This window comes from Haliotis rubra, unplaced genomic scaffold, assembly GCF_003918875.1.
Source record: "Haliotis rubra isolate DU_JTF1 unplaced genomic scaffold, ASM391887v1 Scf234, whole genome shotgun sequence".
NCBI lineage: Eukaryota > Metazoa > Mollusca > Gastropoda > Lepetellida > Haliotidae > Haliotis > Haliotis rubra.
Window position 1 is genome coordinate 125,541 of NW_025766381.1, and position 21,937 is coordinate 147,477.

At 38.6% G+C, this 21,937-nt stretch overlaps 1 protein-coding gene across 1 annotated transcript in view; it reads right to left on the reverse strand.

Annotated features, from left to right (window-relative positions):
- Positions 1-1,867: 1,867 nt before the first annotated feature.
- The window catches only part of LOC124278256, a 127,486-nt gene continuing 107,416 nt past the window's right edge, over positions 1,868-21,937 (reverse strand). Inside the window, exon 8 of the mRNA XM_046713973.1 lies at positions 1,868-2,239. Coding sequence (XP_046569929.1) covers positions 2,140-2,239 — 100 coding nt within the window. The 3' untranslated portion in view covers positions 1,868-2,139. The remainder of the gene's footprint in view (positions 2,240-21,937) is intronic.

Here is a 21,937-nt window from a genome sequence, read left to right on the forward strand (position 1 = left end):
GTGAGGTTAGTTTCTGAATCTGTCACCTAGATGAAACAAATATATTTGAACATTTAACAGTGATGCGACCAAATTCCATATCCATCAAAGTATGGATAAATAAAATGATGCAATTCAAGGGTATACTAGGGATATATATTAAATAACATCTAATTACAAGGTATAATATTTGAACTATCATACATAAGTGGCATGGTGTAAAGTTAAGAGTACATTTTAATATACAGTATAATCTGGGCAATTACAAACAGTATGACATCTTGATTTGGACACTCACTTGATGGACCTTGTCGAGACCTTTTTACACATGATACCACATAACATACTGTGGGATATCTGTCTGCCTATTTTACACATGCTATCAGATAACATACTGTGGGATATATGTCTGCCTATTTTACACATGCTATCAGATAACATAACATTTACACATGCTATCAGATAACATACTGTGGGATATATGTCTGCCTATTTTACACATGCTATCAGATAACATACTGTGGGATATATGTCTGCCTATTTTACACATGCTATCAGATAACATACTGTGGGATATATGTCTTGCCTATTTTACACATGGTATCAGATAACATACTGTGGGATATATGTCTGCCTATTTTACACATGGTATCAGATAACATACTGTGGGATATATGTCTGCCTATTTTACACATTCTATCAGATAACATACTGTGGGATATATGTCTGCCTATTTTACACATGCTATCAGATAACATACTGTGGGATATATGTCTGCCTATTTTACACATGCTATCAGATAACATACTGTGGGATATATGTCTGCCTATTTTACACATGCTATCAGATAACATACTGTGGGATATATGTCTGCCTATTTTACACATGCTATCAGATAACATACTGTGGGATATATGTCTGCCTATTTTACACATGCTATCAGATAACATACTGTGGGATATATGTCTTCCTATTTTACACATGCTATCAGATAACATACTGTGGGATATATGTCTGCCTATTTTACACATGCTATCAGATAACATACTGTGGGATATATGTCTGCCTATTTTACACATGCTATCAGATAACATACTGTGGGATATATGTCTTCCTAGTTTACACATGCTATCAGATAACATACTGTGGGATATATGTCTTCCTAGTTTACACATGCTATCAGATAACATACTGTGGGATATATGTCTGCCTATTTTACACATGCTATCAGATAACATACTGTGGGATATATGTCTGCCTATTTTACACATGCTATCAGATAACATACTGTGGGATATATGTCTGCCTATTTTACACATTCTATCAGATAACATACTGTGGGATATATGTCTGCCTATTTTACACATGCTATCAGATAACATACTGTGGGATATCTGTCTGCCTATTTTGCACATGCTTTTAGATTACATACTGTGGGATATCTGTCTGCCTATTTTACACATTCTATCAGATAACATACTGTAGGATATCTGTTTGCCTACTTTGCACATGCTTGCAAATAACATACTGTAGAATATCTGTCTGTCTGTTTTAACACACTGTGGGATATCAGATACCACATGCTTTTAGATTACATACTGTGGGATATCTGTTTGCCTACTTAACACATGCTATGTAAATAACATACTGTAGGATATCTGTCTTTACACTGTTTTAGACATACTGTGGGATATCCTGTATATACACATGTCTGTTTCGGATATCAGATACACTGGGATATCTGTCTGCATACTTTACAAAAAATGTTATCTGGGATATCCGTCCACCTATGTTGATGTCAGTCTAGCACTGAGACAAATAAATACATGTTCATTGATCTGCAGTCTTTTGTCATGCACAGCTACATATGAATTTTGTTTGTCGTTCCCATCTGTACAGGTTTTTATGCAAGTAATATCAATAGTATAAAGTAATGAAACTGAAAGGTAGTACAAGATAATATGCAGCTGAATGAATTAGGTCAAAAGTAGTAATTGCCCTAAAACATATAAATGAATGAGTGAATTATGAATAACAAAGATATGATATATGCTGCTTTTGGCAACACTCTTGCAACATCATAGCAGTTAAACTGACTTTCCGTACTGAAAACATGCTGAAAGGTATCAGAAATATCATTGTGAAGGGTATATAGAACCCTCACACTGGTGTGCTCCAGTCAATGTCTGCTTCAGTCACCCCTTTAGCAGCAAGCTCCTCCTGGACTCTCTTCAAGTAACCAGGGTCAGGGTAGCCAAAACTACAAAACAGAGAAATGAAAGTGACACTCAACAGTGAAGGTATCTTTGTGAAGAGTTCAACTTGTTAACCCAAATACTTACAGATTTAACTGCTGAAGTGAATTTGCTTTTTACATATAATCTTTTTTTGTTTGTTTATATTTTCTTTTTTTTGTGAGTTAATGTGAGTGATCTTTGTTCACAGCGAAATATTCACATACTTTCCAATTAAACAACACAACTTTCCATGAATATGACCTCAACAAAGTATCATTTTATCTTGTATTTTTATTTGGAATTGTTTGCTTCAGTGCAAGGTTTCAACATTTTGATATAAACGGTACATACTCTGGACTAAACCTAACTTCAAAACACAACAGACATATTGCCATTCCATTACTTTATCTCTGTTTTGTAAATTATGCTCTCTTGGAACGTGTAATTACGCCTAAGTACAAAGGTCTCCTATCTTTAAACATTCTGAAAAAAGGGGTCACAAGTAGTTACACATGTCATAAATATTACTGATGTTCGGGATTGAAATATTCATAGTCCTGGACAGTTAAAGATAATGGTTCAAAACACATACTTTACATACTTTTTCAAAAATAAGTTGTCAAATGAATCCAAAGACTTTGTGTAAATGTGCCTATTTTAAATGAGGCATCAATAAGGAAAGTCTTACCTCTTCTGAACCAGTCTGAACAAAGCATTGTTTGACGTCATGATAGAATGTTACTTTCTCAGGGTATACATAAATACAAATTTAAAGTCTACTTTTCTTGTTATTAAGCTAAAGAGTAACTGCAGAACTGTACCAGTCAGTACTTACTTTCCAAAATATGAAGTTTTGTGGTGGATATCATTCCATGTAACTTTATTCTCAGCACCAGTTGTGACAGATCTGCCAACAGTAAATGTCAATCGTCTGTCAAATGCCACTATCAACAGGCGAAGAACTTTTTTCCCTTCCCATGAATCTGGAAGATAGGCAGTCCAATAAGCCCCCATGTATGGTTTGCCTGGGTTCGGGTGTTCTTCCTGAAAAAGCACAATGTAGCTATTCGAAGCACAGCAATTGGTTATACATTCATATGCATGATATCAAAAAGTTTAAGATTTGACCAGTAACATATCAAGTTTCCACAACATTATCAAATGGCATGTTGAAAAACGCCAGTTGAACATCATTGCTAATAAAGTTTCATTAAAATGTCATCTCTACAATCATGTAGGTTTCACAGGAAATGTATGTCCATAATACAGACTATAAAATCAAGGATACAATTAGGATAAAGGAAGTGAAGGTCACAGGACAGTCAAAACTAAAGCTGCCCTCCCAGACTTACAAATGTTATAAGAGCAGCACTCATCATTACCTGGGGATATTTTAAATTTCCATTTGTTCTTTCTTGGGAATCATTTACAAATAGAGAATATGGGCAAGCAAAAACATTCATCTCTGATTACTAAATCAAGGGTTCTCCAAAGGCATTCCAATCTAGGAGTCATCATGACTCTTGACTAAATCATAAAAGTATTAGCATGTTAAACTAATGTGTGGTGTGTTTGTGGATATGCTGGATAAGAATGTACAGTGACCTGACCTGAGTGACCTGAAAAGTTTGCACTTAACTGTTTTTCACCAAGGAAAGAGTACAATATTTTCTAGCATACCCACTTCAAGCCCTGAGACATGCCATTCTGTTTGTGATGTCACTTCAGGATGTGAAGGGGCGGTGGGGTAGCCTAATGGTTAAAGCGTTGGCTCGTCACGCCGAAGACCGGGTTGAATCCCCACATGGGCACAATGTGTGAAGCCCATTTCTGGTGTCCCCCGCCGTGATGTTGCTGGAATATTGCTAAAAGCGGCGTAAAACCAAACTCAGTCAGTCAGTCAGTCAGGATGTGAAGCTTCTTGTAACGTGATGTTTTCAAAACTTAATGAATACTTTTAGCTTGTTGCTTAAAAGGTCCCTGCCCATCACGAGCAACTCTAGTCCCACCTCTTAACTAGCTGCTGAAAGGGTCCTTGCCAATGAAGCTCATTCTTCCACATCCTATCATGCTCCTCCACTTCTATTCTTGGGGACAGGAACAAACCCAAGGATCTAATAATCGTCCCGGGAGCAACAAGGGACCTTGTGAGTAAACGTTAACACCTTGGAAATAGTCTCGTAAGAACAACTGGGTGAAGGTATTATGTGAACTCTACTGGTAAGCGAGATTGGGAAGAGAGTTTTGAACCTGTTTATAACTAAGAGCTAAGATATCAGCAGCCATGCAGCAGCAGCATCTCTTCTGCTGATAATGATGAAGGTCTGTAGCTGCCACCCAGATGCAATTTCAGGGCTTTTAAGCGAAGTGTCCCTAAATAATTTCCATCCAGCAGTTGTATGAGTCTGCCAAGGCAAGAAATCAAGATGTTTCTATCTACAGGGATGGGGACTTGGTCCCACCTAGTTTCTGAATGTACACTACTACCCTTGCATTGTTGGTTGCTATAAAAACTGAAAAATTGAGAAGATCCTTCCAATTCTATAGAGTGTAGAAAACTGCACACAGCATCATTTCATAACAGTTTGATATTATATCAATATTAACCCAGCTTACACCAAATTTCTTTGACATATGCATACATGTGTCCCGGTAATGGGGACGGATAAGATTGGGCTTCTGGGCATTTTCATTTAGGATTGTGTTATGATGAACATACTCTGGCAGGTCAATCATACATTCTAACTTTCTATTTCATTACAGAGTTGAACCTGTCAAACTAAAAATGACAAAAGAAAAAAAACATGTTGTTGAGCTATCAGCAGAAATGCATTCACCATTTGAATGAAATATGTATGTTACTTACTTTTTGAATTCCACCTGGTATGTTGTATCTGATAGTAATGGTTCCATCATGTGGATGTCCCAGGAGATGATTGAAAGCATTCACAGTCACAGACATTTTGCCTTCTGGCATGTTCCCTGACACTGGTCCATGAATGGCACCACAATTTGGACACACAGGCTTGTAATTGTTGAAGTAGTGATCGATACATTCACTGCAGAACCTGTGCCCACACTTCAGGGTTTTGGGATCGTTGCAGGAGTCCTTGCAGATTGAACACTCCTCGCCTCCTGTAGCTCCAGCCACCTCTATGTCCATGGTATCCTCTCCTGATTCCAGGGTCAGATGGGAATCAAACACTCCCTTGAGTTTGGCAATAACCATTGGATTTTTCTCGATCAGATGGATTTCAGGTACTCTGCTTTCCTTCATAACTTCTCTTGTAATGTTACAGAAGGCTTTGGCAAAATCTTCAAGGTTAACTGAAAACACAAAAGTCTTCGCTGGTTATTCAGAAAAGTATAACTATAAGTTTCTGGCGTACTGCTAGTGTCTGTACACTTCAATTTGGATGGATCAGAAATTGCACAAATTCAGCAATAAGGTTGAATGGTGATGCAATATAATGGAGACAAACAAGCATAGTGTGTTGTTGTGTTATGGTTACACAACAACCAAGTGGGTTTTACATAATGTTAAATTCCTACATATTTGACTCAATAATTATTTGAAATACAAAAACCTTTTCATTCGAGTCATGGCTAAAGTAACATTTTTTTCAAAAAATGTACTATAAATATTTATAACTCTACTACATACATAAACAATTTAATCTTTTGACTGTAAACTGCAGTTGGCAAAAAAGATATTGACAAATATTTCCACACACATAAATTCTAAGAAACTTACTATCAGAAACAAAGTTGATGTAAAACCCGGATTTCTAAATGAGTTATCTGTACTTTCCTTTAGGCAGTAGGCAGGACCTTGACACTAATGGTGGGCACTTAAGGCACTCACTATCTTGTTCTTGTCACTACATGACCACTGCTGCTAGTCCACATGTACATATAAAACAAGTATATGGATGGTAACCTCTTCTTTATTGTATAACAGGACGTTTCTGGGCTACTTCTTGCCCCCTTCTTCAGGTGATAGGGACAGGTGTAGAAAACATATTACCCGGACGGAGAATTTTCAAACCATTCCCTATAGATTTCCATTGATAAATGATTCTGTTATCTGGATGGAAAGATCTGTGTGCATGTGCATTTGTATGTTTGTGGTAGAGTTTAAGTCTGTACATAGTGATTATGTTTTATCATTTAGCTGTTTTACTTTAACATGTTTAAAATAATGTCAGTTGTATATTTCAGGCAATACAGTAATTAATAACTATTTATTGTATTAATTTCAGATATATGAACCAGTCATCTTCACTGATATATGAATAATCAAATCTCTTATTTCAGGCTCCATAAGATATTTAAGCAGTTGCAAGTAAACTAGTATCATTAAAGCTCATTTCTTTTGTTAAGTAATTTCATTGGGTAAGTCCACTGCAGTGTAGGGTAGATCAACTAGCAATCAAAGTATAAGCCCAGGTATTTTAATGATTGGCTAATTTTGAATTAGGTGTCCCACTTTCAAACCCTTTGTTTTCCACATATGCATTCTTGTCACTGGCACTTACAACTTGCACTTGGACACTTGGAGAGACACAGGACCAGAAACTAAAAGGGTTAGTTACTATCATGTTCTTTTTATGCCATTGTAATGTATAAATCACTTCATGTAAATATATCTATATCAGATTAATGTTATGTTTAAACATGTCCCATACACTTTGTGTGTGTGTGTATGTTGAGTTTATGTATATAAGAAATACCATATCTGATTGTATGTGTGGTTTTGGTTATCTGGCAGTAATTTGTATTGTTTATTACTGAATTGATAATAGTTTAGATGAAATATTTAGATGTGTAAATAGATCAGAACTCATGGTATGTTTTATATCATGGACAGGTTCATACAAGATTATCTTGAATATGGACAACACCACCCCCATGGGATTCACAGGGTACATATGTTTATATATATTTGTAATGTATAATTAATTGAACATAACATCATGCATGTCATGCCATATCCATATTGCATGTGTAACTTCAACGACCGCAATATGTCAAGCTTATTTAAAGTAGTGATGTCTGTATCACTTATGATTATGTAGAATTGTTGCTTTTATATGTCAGATTGTGAGATGAACTGTACTCTTATTATCTCATTCCTTGTTACAGGGTGTCAGTTTGTCATCTGTTAGTCACCAGCAAATAAACAGTTCTCACACCTTAGCCTGTGTTACCGCGACTTCCACAAGACACTTTGATGGCTATTACAATGGAGCCCCCCAGTGAGGAGCTGTTGAAGACTGATGTTGGAGTGAGTGACAAGCCCAGTGATCAACTGACAATCCAAGTGATCCAGTGAGAGACTGAATATGCACGTCAATACGTGGTAACTATAAACTGAACAATATGATCAACTTGATTCAATCATTGACTGATTTCAAAGCTAGCTTAGAAGCAATTGCTGTATATTTGCCTCATCACACAAGCATGTATTCCATTGCCGGCATATATTCAGGTATCTCATTTCAGTTGATGCATCCAATATTCTGTGAAATTTCAAATAGTTTTCCCTGTCCTACTTAGTAACTGACTTTACACTGCAGTGTTATTCCTGTTGTAACAATTATTCTGTATTTTCAACTCTGGTTTATTTATGCCATTATTTAGTTGAGTCGTTTACTGAAGGTCAGCTGAACTTGTTTATTTATTAGTGATGACCACATGTACCCTGATAGACACCAGTTAGTGCTGCATGGTATTTCATTGTGATGTGTGTGAGTGGTGTGCTTTGTGTTTTATGAAGCTTCAATAGAATTTAAACCTTTGCTTAATCAATAAAGTGTGTAGGCATTACTCTTAGGCGTTATGCATTAATTATACCCAAATCAGGTTATCAATAAACTCATATTGACTGTGTGACTGACTTACTATGTTCCATCACCCAGCACTCACGGCACATTGCACATACCCATGCACCCCAGGGTAAAGCGGGTGGATTCAGTAGTGTCCTACTTGTGTTGTCGTCGGCGTTACTGCAAATCAACATTGGTTTGTTTTCATCTCTCATTGATGATTCGTGATTGAACCTTATCTTCCACCGAACTTTCGTACAAATTTGGTTGTCACATTTTCATATTCTTTCCAGGTGATGAACTCAGATGAACCTGCTGCTTCAGTTTGTATATCACGACTGCTTTGTTGTCATTCATTTCGTTTTCAGCTGTTAGTGCCTCCTTCATAACTCTACTCTTGTCCTCGTGCATTTGACTTTTCAATAGTCAACCATACAGTCATTTAGTCACAAACATTACAACAGCGCTGGCGCCACATTGCACTATCTCCTTTCTCTTTTTCGCCTTCGGGTTTGTGTTTTTAGAAACACGTTTTTCTTTGGCTTCACTTACTCTAACCAATATCGAACTCAGTAAAGAGGACTTGGGTAACATGGTTCGATTGTTTAGAAAAATGGGGATGCATCCTAAAGATGATACTCCAGAGGATTTAAAGGCTTGGATACATGGAATGTCGCAGCAAGAAGGCACTTCTATCAAGATGGAAGACCCAGGCGATACATCACCACCGCCCACAAGCCACAGTAATCCGACATCAGTGTCATACCAGCATTTCCCCAGGCTGCCTTTCTTCAGTGGAGAACATGGAAAGGACACAGAGTATGACCTTTGGAGATATGAGGTGGATTGCCTGCTAGAGAGTAATACATACAGCCCAGATGTAGTATTGCAAGCCATTCGTAAATCCTTTAAAGGAGAAGCAGCCTTAGTTTCTATGAAGTGAGGTCTCAAAGCAACTATAGCTGACTTGTTGTCAAAACTAAGGAGCGCCTTTGGAACACTACGTAGTAGTTCATCCTTGCTATCCGAGTTCTACAGTACCAGTCAGCGGGATGATGAGGATGTGGCAGCATCGAGTTGTAGGTTGGAGAGGTTATTGTTCCAGCTTACTGAACTGAAGCAAATCTCAAGAGAGGAACAGGATGAGATGCTGAGGTCACGACTTTGGGATGGTTTACACTCGTCTCTTAAGAGTCTAGCTGGATACAAATATGATGCCATATCCAATTTTGATGACTTAAGACTATGCCTTCGAGAACTGGAATTTGATCTGCACCACGGGAAACAAGACACATCCAAGAGCAAACCCAAGTCGGCAACACTGAAGATGGCCTCAACTGTTGAAACTGCGAAAGATCAAGACTTTCTGGAACTAAAGGGCATGATGAAGGATTTGAAAGCAGATATTTCAAAGATTAAGGAACAACAGACAGAGATGTCCGCTCATGTATACCAGAGTCAGTCATTTATACCACCCACTATAGAGGGCTATGAAGACAGGCAGCCCCAGAGTTATTCATTGAGAGGAAGAGGCAGAAATCCCAGACGTGGACACGGTTAACAGTTTGGACAACATGCTTCTTGGAGTGAAGAACAGTCACAGGATGTCCAACAAGGTGCAGCTGCACCTCGGTATCAGTACCCAAGCTCACAGCAGTCTCAACCTTCAGGTAAATGCACCTCATCACAGTGGAAAAGCACACAGCCTCAGGGAAGCACACCTATCTGCTACAGATGTGGGTACCCGGGCCATTTAGCTTATGGTTGTCGTGTTTTATTGGATCATCAGAGGCGACCTTTAAACTTGCCAGGGCCTGTGGGAAGGGGTTACCATTAGGCACTTGTCAACGCCCCGTACACAGGCAACCACCACAAGGACTAGTAGGAACTTCAAAAGAAGTCGAAGTTTACATTGAGGACATTCCTGTTCGAGCCCTTCTTGACACAGGAGCAACTGTATCAATACTTTCTCAATCTTTTTATGAGAAACATCTTTCTCACATCGCACTGGAGTCTTTTGATGAATTATTAGATATTGAATGTGCTGGAGGTGAGCAACTCCAATATCAGGTTTATAGAGGTCTCAGTTAGGACTTCAGGAGGTGGCATTAACGAGGACCCTGTGCCTTGTCTTTTCCTTATGGTATCTGATACCAGATACAATGGTAGGGTGTCAGCCTTATTAGGTACAAATGTGTTATCACATCTTCTTGAAGTATGCAAAAACCAAAATGGAGATAGGTTTTTACAGAAAGCCAATTTGCATACCCCTTGGTACTTGGCATTCCCAAGTATTGTATTACATGAGAAAGAATTAGTGAGAAACCATGGGAAACTTGCCTTGATTAGGAGTGCAGAACATCAGAGTGTTGTCATCCCTAGTAACAGTACCACAGTTATCAAGGGTCAACTCAATAAAGGATTGGCATACCCTCAGGTATGTGCACTGCTACAACCAACCAGTTGTTTCGCAGTACCTCAGGATCTTGACATTGCCCCTACTATTGTTAAATACAATCCTCAAGGACAAGATACAATAGAAGTGCACATCTCAAATATCACCACCAAGGCTGTTATCATTCCAACTCGAGCTATTTTGTGCGAGCTGCAACCAGTCACAATTCAAGATTTACCACCTGGACGCCCTGTAGACTCTGACCTATTGCTAAATCAGATTGAGATGGACAAGGAGGGCCTAACACGTGATCAGATTGCTGAGGGAATAGACACCATACTTAAATTCAAGGACATCTTTTCTAAATCAGATCATGACTTAGGTCACTCAACACAAGTCCGGCATCGCATTAATCTTGATGACATCACCCCTTTTAAGCAGAGACATCGTCATATCCCACCAGCTATGTTTGATGAAGTAAGAAGTCATCTACAGGATTTGCTATCTGCAGGTGTAATACGACCATCACATAGTCCATGGGCAACCAATGTAGTCCTTGCTAAGAAGAAAAATGGTCAGCTAAGGATGTGCATTGACTTTACACAATTGAATCATCGAACCATTAAGGATTCTTATGCACTGCCCAGGATTGAGGAAATGCTCGACTGTTTAGGCGGTATGACCTATTTTTCTGTCCTTGACATGAAGAGTGGCTACCATCAGGTGGAACTTGAGGAAAGATCACAAGCAAAGAACTGCCTTTACAGTAGGTCCATTAGGGTTTTTCGAGTACAACCGGATGCCCTTTGGCTTGTCTAATGCTCCAGCAACCTGTCAGCGACTAATGGAGAAGTGTTTGGAAGGCTTGCACTTGAATATATGTCTCGTCTACATAGATAACTCGATCATTTCCTCCAGGACATATGAGGAACATGTCGAGAGGCTTAAACTTGTCTTCCAGCGGCTGCAGGAATGTGGACTTAACCCATTCAACACCGCAGGCCGCAACGTTATGAGTCCCCAGACACCGGAGGCCGCTTAAGCGGTCAGGCAGTAGTCACGTCAAAATGAGACCTAATTTGAGGAACTTACCTGACTTATGATTCCTATATTAAATCCATCACATTTCACAATGTCTGAAAACACTTATTAAATTTCAATTAATCATATATTATCGGCAGAATTAAAATTATAAACTATTTTTCGCAATGTTATTGAAAACAACGATTCTCGGACACATGCTTCGGCAGCGGGTCCACAATAATATTGTCAAAGAGCAAAGTAACGATGTTTCGAGGAAATTATTAAATAAATTGATTAAACTAATGAATAAAATCAACAACAGCATTCAGAAAAGTTGTTAAACGTACATATAAAATTACTATTTCCATCTTTTTGTGCGATCATGTAATGCAAGTCAAGTCACTGACAAGTGACATCTCGGCTCTCGCCGCCTCAATCTTCACGCTCACACACGATGTTTAATGCGAAAATATATACATGAAGCATTTTTGTCACAGGTCATAACCTAGCACGATACGTCCAATAACAGTGTAGGAAAGATGTAGAAAATCTAGCTGTCCACAGGACTGGCAGGTCAATTTTTTTACCAGTCCTGCCAAAATCTAGCCTGTCCTCCAAATATAAATAAAACACCTTCGGCAGTAAATATTCAAAAAGGTTATAATCATTATATATATGTCACTGGTTTGCTAAAATTGACCCGACATGAGGACGGACTAGATATTTTTTTTAACCCGTCCTCCACAAAATTCACCCGTCTCGGACGCTGGGACGGGCTATCTTTCCTACACTGCCAATAAGTCCCATAATTTACGTATATGTAGCGATTTCTTGCTTAATATGTTCAGGATAGCATTATTTTACCCAAAACTTTCGTCTGAATCTAAAAGTTTTCGTTTACGAGGCCGTAATATGATTGGCTGCCTTAGGTCACATGTCTGGTTTTGACCAATCACGACCCTTATAGCAGACTGTGGCGAAAAAGCATCATTAGAAACCAATCTTTATCCAATAAAATCGCTTCTTACAACTGTGAAAATACTCTTGGCAAGGGTACAGTGATATTGTTGATGTTCAGAGCTTTCGAACGATACCCGACATCAAACGATTTGCCTCGCATGTTATTCATACGAAGCATCGAAAACCGAAGTATTTTCCGTTGTTGTGTCCTGTTACCGAGCAGAAAGCCACAGATATCGGGAAATAAGCGACCATACATATTATTTAAGAAATCTTTTTATAATAATTTTCTGATTACGTAAAAATGAAAATATGAAAGGAAAAGGCAAGGGCATGTTATGACATGTCACAAATGGAAAAACATCGCCATCGTTTTTGCTTCTTTCGTGGCTTATCTGGACATCATAAATGTAAACTTGCATTTTCATTAAAAAATAAATTTATTTAAGTTGTAGTTGTATTATTTGAATTATATTATAAAAATAAACTTCATATTTATCAACAGTGGGATTTGATCTTTTAAATGGTGTATGAGATGTAGTAGTAATAACGTTTTACAAGCTTATAATTTCCTTCATAAACATAGGCTTCATCTGTGACCTTAGAGTCTCTGGGAACTCGGTGTCATGGCAGTAAATGCCTCTGGTTGACTGGTGTTGAAAGAGTTAAGCTCCCCCCACAAAAAAGTAAACTTTCCAAGAGGAAAGTGAAATATGTCGGGTACATCGTTTCTGCACATGGCATCGAAGCAGATCCTAAGAAGATTACCAAAATTTGTGACTGGCTTATGCCAACTACACCAGAACAAGTTCGACAATTTCTGGGATTTGCAGGCTATTAAGTTTTAAGAGTCCAAAAGCTTGCCAAACAGGACTGGACATGGGGACAATTGCATGACAGAGCTTTCAATGAATTAAAGATGAGATTATCAACACCACCAGTACTTGGTTACGCTGATTTCTCCAAGCCTTTCGAACTTCATACTGATGCTAGTAACCAAGGTCTCGGTGCGGTTCTATACCAGGAACAGGAAGGTCATTTGAAGGCAATGCCTATGAGATAGCCACTAGACAAGCCAGTCAGTTTCAATCTCAGCAGAAGTCCTTCTATGATTTGAGAGCTAGAGCAGCTGTATTAGATGTCGGTGATCGTGTACTTGTTAAAGTGGTAGCCTTTGATGGTCGTCACAAACTAGCCGACAAGTGGGAAGATAACATTTACATTGTCACAAGCCAGCCAAACCCTACCATACCAGTATATGTTGTGGAACTAGAAAACGGAGATGGCAGGAAGAAAACTCTGCATAGGAATCTGTTATTGCCAATTGGTTCTCTTCCTAGGCCAGAAACATCTGTTTCAGTTCCCAAGCCACGGAAAAGGAGGTACAGTCCACATCTACAACCTACTATGAGACAGACAGTATTGCCCAGTATTAATCCAAGTACCACAGAGAGTGAAGATGAAGACTTTGAACTCGTCCCCAATTCTTCATCCGAGCCATCAGTTTCAGCTGCAGATGTAGTTGATTGGCCAGCTAAGGCAGAAGCAGACATAGATAGTGCTGCTGTGGATGACGAAGATGGAGAGGACCAGTCAGAGGAAGTTGCTCCTGATCTAGATCAGGATGTGGAAACTACTTCGGTACTTGATGATCCCAACAGTGAATCTGATACAGCTCTGACACTACAGGAGGACGCAACACCCAAAGCTTTGGATTTACCTTCAGAACCTGTAGCACAAGATGTTAGTGTACCTCAAGAAAGATAGGTAACACCACCGGTACCTTGTCCTAGGAGATCCAATTGCTCCAGGAGTAGACCACAGTGGATGACCAGTGATGAGTATGTGATGTCAGCAGCTGTACCAAAACCTGATTGGAAGTCCAGGGCAGAGTACCTCACATCATTGATGCTAAGTGGGACTCTCACAAATGATTCTGCTCAAGACACCCTTCTCCACCTGATCTCCGGCAAATGATGAGGACATCATTTAGTCCCGAGGGGGGAAGTATGTGGTAGAGTTTAAGTCTGTACATAGTGATTATGTTTTATCATTTAGTTGTTTTACTTTAACATGTTTAAAATAATGTCAGTTGTATATTTCAGGCAATACAGTAATTAATAACGATTTATTGTATTAATTTCAGATATATGAACCAGTCATCTTCACTGATATATGAATAATCAAATCTCTTATTTCAGGCTCCATAAGATATTTACGCAGTTGCAAGTAAACTAGTATCATTAAAGCTCATTTCTTTTGTTAAGTAATTTCATTGGGTAAGTCCACTGCAGTGTCGGGTAGATCAACTAGCAATCAAAGTATAAGCCCAGGTATTTTAATGATTGGCTAATTTTGAATTAGGTGTCCCACTTTCAAACCCTTTGTTTTCCACATATGCATTCTTGTCACTGGCACTTACAACTTGCACTTGGACACTTGGAGAGACACAGGACCAGAAACTAAAAGGGTTATTTACTATTATGTTCTTTTTATGGCATTGTAATGTATAAATCACTTCATGTAAATATATCTATATCAGATTAATGTTATGTTTAAACATGTCACATATACTTTGTGTGTGTGTGTATGTTGAGTTTATGTATATAAGAAATACCATATCTGATTGTATGTGTGGTTTTGGTTATCTGGCAGTAATTTGTATTGTTTATTACTGAATTGATAATAGTTTAGATGAAATATTTAGATGTGTAAATAGATTAGAACTCATGGTATGTTTTATATCATGAACAGGTTCATACAAGATTATCTTGAATACGGACAACCCCATGGGAATCACAGGGTACATATGTTTATATATATTTGTAATGTATAATTAATTGAACATAACATCATGCATGTCATGCCATATCCATATTGCATGTGTAACTTCAACGACCGCAATATGTCAAGCTTATATAAAGTAGTGATGTCTGTATCACTTATGATTATGTAGAATGTTGCTTTTATATGTCAGATTGTGAGATGAACTGTATTCTTATTATCTCATTCCTTGTTACAGGGTGTCAGTTTGTCATCAGTTTGTCACCAGCAAATAAACAGTTCTCCCACCCTAGCCTGTGTTATTGTGACTTCCACAAGACACTTTGATGGCTATTACATGTTTACCGCATGACTAAGTGTATTCATTGTTAATCTCTCCCAACAGGCATTTGATGTGAATTTGTTAATTACCCATCAAAACACTAGGGACATGTGTCACTTCAGTTGCCAACTAGGATTTGGCAGGTGTGAGAACATCTAATCAGTATAAAACACGTTTTAATTTGGAATAGGATTAACTAAATTGTAATTGTACTGTATAGAATGTGTCGTCAATATGCATCATCAATACGTTTTGCTTGTTTGATCCAGTTAATACGACACCTAGCTATCTGGATGATTTCAGAGGACGCCAGAGATGTACATATGTATATACATGCAATCAATCAATGAGGACAGATCAAAAAGAAGTTATAAAAACAATGATAATTGGGATAAAGTTAAGCCAGTTGACACAAATAATGGGGGTAAGGAGATGTGAACACAGCAGAGTGATATACAGCTAATTAAAGCGACTACTAGTAGAGGCCAGTGTGGTGCGGCTTTTGTGATTTTCCAGGCACTAGGGAGGTATACACTTAGATCGCTATTAATCTCTGGGGTTAATCTCCTGATGTAGATAGCTTCTAGTATGTTTCGTTTTGCCAATCATGAACATTGGTAGCCAAGATGCTAAAGTACTGTCGGAAATGCTAGAAAAATGCTTTTGAGCCTTAATATCTTTATAAAGGTGATAAATGTACTATGTTGTCAATATATCAACTCGCCTATTGTCTACCTAATTTTTATTTCAATCGATTTAACATTCCCATGCATTTAAAGGGCAGTTTACAGGAGAGAATTTGGTACCAAAACAGCAACTTAAGATTTTTTCAGAGTTCAACAACAGAAATCTGAAATAGTCTTTACATTTATGCTAATAATACAGGTGGTGTAAAAAGATGAATTAACGTTTTTCCTAAACAAATAAATGTTGAATGTTTGTGTTACTTTACTTAATTATCGTTTCTTTATTGAAGAAATATTAATATAAATGTTAAGTCTTGATAAATAAGTGTCCCGTCATGCATGCACATCTTTATCACAGCCTCCACTAGGGCCAACGATTTGCAGTCGATTGTTGTTGCAAAGGTTTATAGTTTTTTTCTGCTTCAAAAAGACAGAGGTAAACCGTTCATTAGTTTAGAAAGGGTTTAATACAGAACTTGTAGAGCTGTTGGTATGTCTTACCAACAAGTTTACAATATTGTAAACAAATCAGACAAGACAGGGACCGACTCAAATGCAAAACCAGGACGTAAAACCATCCTTGACAACTTTGACAAGGGAGTGCTCAGACGGGCGGTCTACAAAACTTTGAGAAGAAAAATATATATATTCTAAAGAAGCTACACCAGTGACTTCGTTAAATCTTTGGCCAATGTTCACAACTAGATTAAACAGACCGAATTACATCCATATTTTTGCAATGAAATATACTGTTGACATGCAAAACATTTATTAAAACGTTGCACATTTCTACAATCAATCGATAAGATAACACAAGTAATAGGATTCTTTCCAATGTACAGTAATTCGTATGTTTATTTCAAAACAAATACACATGATCCCTTACATAACTGATACGTATACTATACGTACACATGTTCAACATTTTGCAGAAAACATCTATTGAGATGACCCCTCGCCCGAGCGTGTGCTCAGGTGTCAATTTCACCTGTCGATACCATGCATGCTGATGACGTAACGCAGGCAATTAATGTTTGTATCAAATAACGTCCCACTACTCCTTATTTTTCTAAGTTTTTGGTATTTTCATCAGTAAAAACACATTTTAGAGCATGTCTCAAAATTTATTCCCTCGGTCTACATTAGGTAAATGTTTCTTGAAGTGATATTTGTTATTTAAGTAACTGTAAAACCTCTGAATTTTAGATATAAGTCAAAAAGCATTTTTCTAGCATTTCCGATAGTACTTTAGTCTGTTGCCAGTCAGTGGAGCAGCAGGCCTACCAAAGAAAACTTTCCCACTGTGCAGAAAAACGCAGAAAAGCCCACATTAATCGTGGAAATAGCAACATAAACATAATACCTCGCTACTGAAACAGTTAAAACGGCAAGAGAAGAGGAAGTTGATTTTAGAGTATTATAACAAGGACATCAGATCAGCTAAAGTGATTTCAACAAGCATCCCTTTGTCCACTGTTTATCATGTTTTGAAAAATATTGCAAATGGATATGGCATTTACACCAAGGAGGCGCAGGTAGGCCCATTAAATTGACTGTCAGTGAAAGTTGTTTCTAAAAACAAACGAAGGAGTTTAGAAAACTTAAGGCTGGATATGATTGATAGAGGACCTGTGGTTGTCTGTAAGGAGACAATTAGAACTGAGCTGCATGCAATGGGTTGGCAGAAAAGTTGAGGAATTCCATCACCGATCATGAAACCTGAACAAAAGGAGCGAAGATTGAACTGGTGCTTACAGCATAGAAATTTTAACTGGGACAATGTGATTTTCTCAGATGAAAGTTCTGTGTGGCTATTTCCTAATACACTGAAATTCTGGACCAAACAATGTGAAAAAACATTTGTATCAGCGCCCAAAGAACACAGTCCGAAATTTAACGTGTGGGGTGGCAATCTGTGTTAGGGGCAACGCCCCTTTGTGTATTTGAAGGGAATATGAACAGTGAGCGGTACACAGATATTCTCGAGGGACATTTACTTCAATCTATTCACATGTTCTATGGAAAGTAATGGATTTTCCAGCAGGACAACAACCCAAAACATCGTTCAAAGCATTCACAGGCCTGGTTTCGGACCCAAAATATGACATTATAAGATTGGCCAAGCTATAGCCCTGACCTAAATCCAATAGAAAATGTTTGGGGACTTTTGAAGGAAAGTGTCAATAACAAACATCTGACAAATATTGCTGAAATGAAAGAAGAGGTGGTACGATATTGGAACAGCATGGACTTTCTAACTTCTTTGGTAATTAGTATGCCCCGCCGCATTGAAGCCTGCATTGCTGCCCATGGTGACTTGACAAAATACCAACTGTTAACCTGTCTTTGAATCTGGAGTTATGTTCTGCAAATATTCACATTAAATATGTGAGTAATGAGTGAATTTAAAAAAAAAAAATTACAATCTTAAATTCTCAATAATTTCTGGTTGTACTGTATAATATGTTTTCTACACCTGTCCCTATCCCATGAAGAAGGGGCAAGATTAAGAAGGAGTTGCCATCCATATACTTGTTTTATATATTCACCAACTTCTAAATACCTCTCAAGAATACACTTGTACAGTTAATAAGTGAGGGAGTGAGTAAATTTAGTTTTATGCCGCACTCAGCTATATTTCAGCTATATGGCGGCAGTCTGTAAATAATCGATTCTGGACAAGACAATCAAGTGATCAACAGCATGAGCATCCTTCTACGCAATTGGGATACGGTAACATGTACAGTAAATGTGTGTTAAAACCCATGCCAAAATTCTAAAATATATGTTTTTTTGTTTTCAAATCTGTATTGTCTTCCTTGCTATTGAGGTTTTTGTGAGATAAACCTATGGCCACTTGATATGAGCATCAATTAACAAAAAGTAGTTTCTTCTTTGTGCTCTTTTTGCCATGAGTTGGCCATGTCTATTGTATGCTTGGTGCGTAGCTCCCAACAGTCTATGGCGCAGGGATATTGGTACCACTATATAGTCGCTATAGTACCACAGCTTGTTCAGATGAGAGTTGCTTTTGTCATCCAAAATATTCAGATCTGGTAGAGAAATCTTTGTTGGCCATCTGATTAGAGTAAAATGCAACTGTATCGGATCTCTCTGTGACAGGGTTTGATGTTAACAAGGCCAGAGGGTTAGTGGGTCTTAAAATTTACTAGACCTGACCTTATGTCAACTAGACCATACTGTTGGAAGACAAAACAAGGTTATTTTTGTTATCAGCAGGTTTAAAGTGCAATTACTAGAAGAACAAACTATGGTATATTAAACACAAAATTATGTGATAATTGTTTTCTTTTGTCCATTATGAATACCTAAACTTTTCATTTTCCTGAAGAACGTTTCTTAAAGAGTACCGGTAGATTTTATAGTCGTCTACATTTAAATAAATTTAATACCAGTCTCTATAATGCTCATTATAATGGATTATGCTGTGCACAATTTCGAAAAACGAAAATTTACAAATATGGTGATTTGAAACAGTGTTCATTAAATATCTGCATGATCAGTCAAACCAGGCATGATTTTTAACTAGACCACATCAGCTATATACTACACAATGTCGTTCGGAATTGTGCCTTCCTAAGTGTCAAACCCTGCTGTCTGGCATGAGGTCTTGGCTGTTTTGTGAAGAACATCAATGTGTGTAAAATGGTATACTCCACTTTGCTTTGCCTCTTCCACACTCTGCACTGGTAATTGCAACAAATATTAGCATTCCCATGTGCTTTTGTCTTCCTGAATGCAATGTTGCATGTATAAGCATGTAATTTTCTGAATAAAATTGATATTTTATACTTATCCTGACTCATGCTTATTGTTTGTCTCCTTCCTCTTGCGAATGTTAGTGGAACACTTGTATCTCCTATTGAAGCTCCCTTCAATAAAAAACAGACGTAAAATCACTACCCCCAAGAGTTATCTCTTTAGCTGTTTAGGCGGGAAACTGTGGCTCACCGTTCCCACATGCTTCACTCTCTCCTGATTATGAGCCCGACACTTGAATTTGCAGGGAAATCCAAAGTGTCTACTGGGGAGGCTGGGTGGGCTTACCTCATGAGTCAGGATAAGTATAAAATATCAATTTTATTCAGAAAATTACATATTTTTCCTTATCCTGACTCATGCTTATTGCTTGTAGAATCCGACAGATTGGCGGCGGGCAAGTTACTTTGGATTTTAAGTAGTGATTTACATCATCTATACCCCCCTATGGGAACTTTGTGTTGGCACTGTATTTTACTGCTAATCTCTGCTGCTGCTGCGACCCTGTCTTTCCAGCTGCCTTTAGATGGGGGGACCACAATTGTTAACTTTTGGTCCTTTCTTCTGTTAACATTTTATGTGGATTTTGCGACTCCATCTCTTGATGCAAGCACCAAGTGGAGAAGCGACCCATTCCTGTACAAGTATCCTTACAAGTACTGGGTCATATCACTTATGCAAGTCTGTCCTTGGACGTGCATTTAGACTTCAAGCAAAATTCTCCGGAATGTAGGCTTTGTAAGTCATGTGATAAAAGGGCAAGACTCCGTCTCAGCGCCTTTGTGGGACTGTCAATTGTTGTGCTACAACAAGTGGGCCGAAATGTTGAATGCCAGAGCCGTCCTCGGTGGCAATGTCCCTCAGGTAGTGGTTGGCAACCACCATGTCCCATTTCCAGAAGCAGCCCTCCATTATGGTCCTGATAGAGCGATTCCCATGTAGAGCGAGCGTTGACGCCAGAGCTCTAACTTCATGTGGGTTGGAGGCTCTTGGAGGATCAAGTCCTGCTGCTTTGTAGGTCCGTAGTATGACAGTTCTGATCCAGCTTGATATCTTAGTGCGGACGACCTCCGTCTGTGTCGCTGTCGATATCGAGACGAAAAGACACTTGAATTTCCGTCTCCTGGACCTGGATCTTTGTAGGTAGACTTGCAATGCTCTCACTGGGCACAAGGATAGGTCCTGTGTATCCTGTGATCCAAGGACTGATGATAGTGTTGGGACGTGGAACTGTCTGTCTGGATGACCTGGCAGTTGATTCTTTGCTATGAAGTTCCATCTCAGTCCCATATGCACGATGTTTTGATTTTCATCAAATCGTGTTCTCTGGAAGTCCAGAGCATGTATTTCCGACATCCTTGCTGCAGTTGCTAAGGTTATCAGGAACAGCGTCTTCTGCGTCAAGAACTCGAATGATGTTCTCTCTAATGGTTCGTAGATATCACTAGTGAGATGTCGTAGAACTACGTTGAGGTCCCACGCCGGAGCTTTAAATCTCTGTTGTTGGTCCTCCAATTAAAAGGGCGTAGTAAGGCCAGTAACTCTGGTATTTTCGTCAGTTGCACTCGTCCTCATGGCGATAACTGAGCTCAATGCCGCTAGGTATGTTGAGAGTGTTGACCCTTTTAACAGCATCGTTTGTCTAGGTGACAAAGGTAGTTCGCCACTTGAGGATGTGTCGCTTTCATGGCTGTGAAGCCTGTCCTTGAAGCGTATGTCTCGAAGCGTCGCCACTTGTCGTCGTACAAGTTGCGTGTAGACTTGCGTAAAGCTAGTGTGACTGCTTTCGCTGCCCTGGCGGAATATCCTCTCTTGTTCAAGCATGCCTTGATACAGTCCACACGTGTAGCCGGAACACCTCTGCGCCTATTTTGTGTGAGGATGTACTAGTAGATTCGTCCACTCTGGTAGTTGCAGTTTAGGCAGTCCTAGTTCTTGTATGA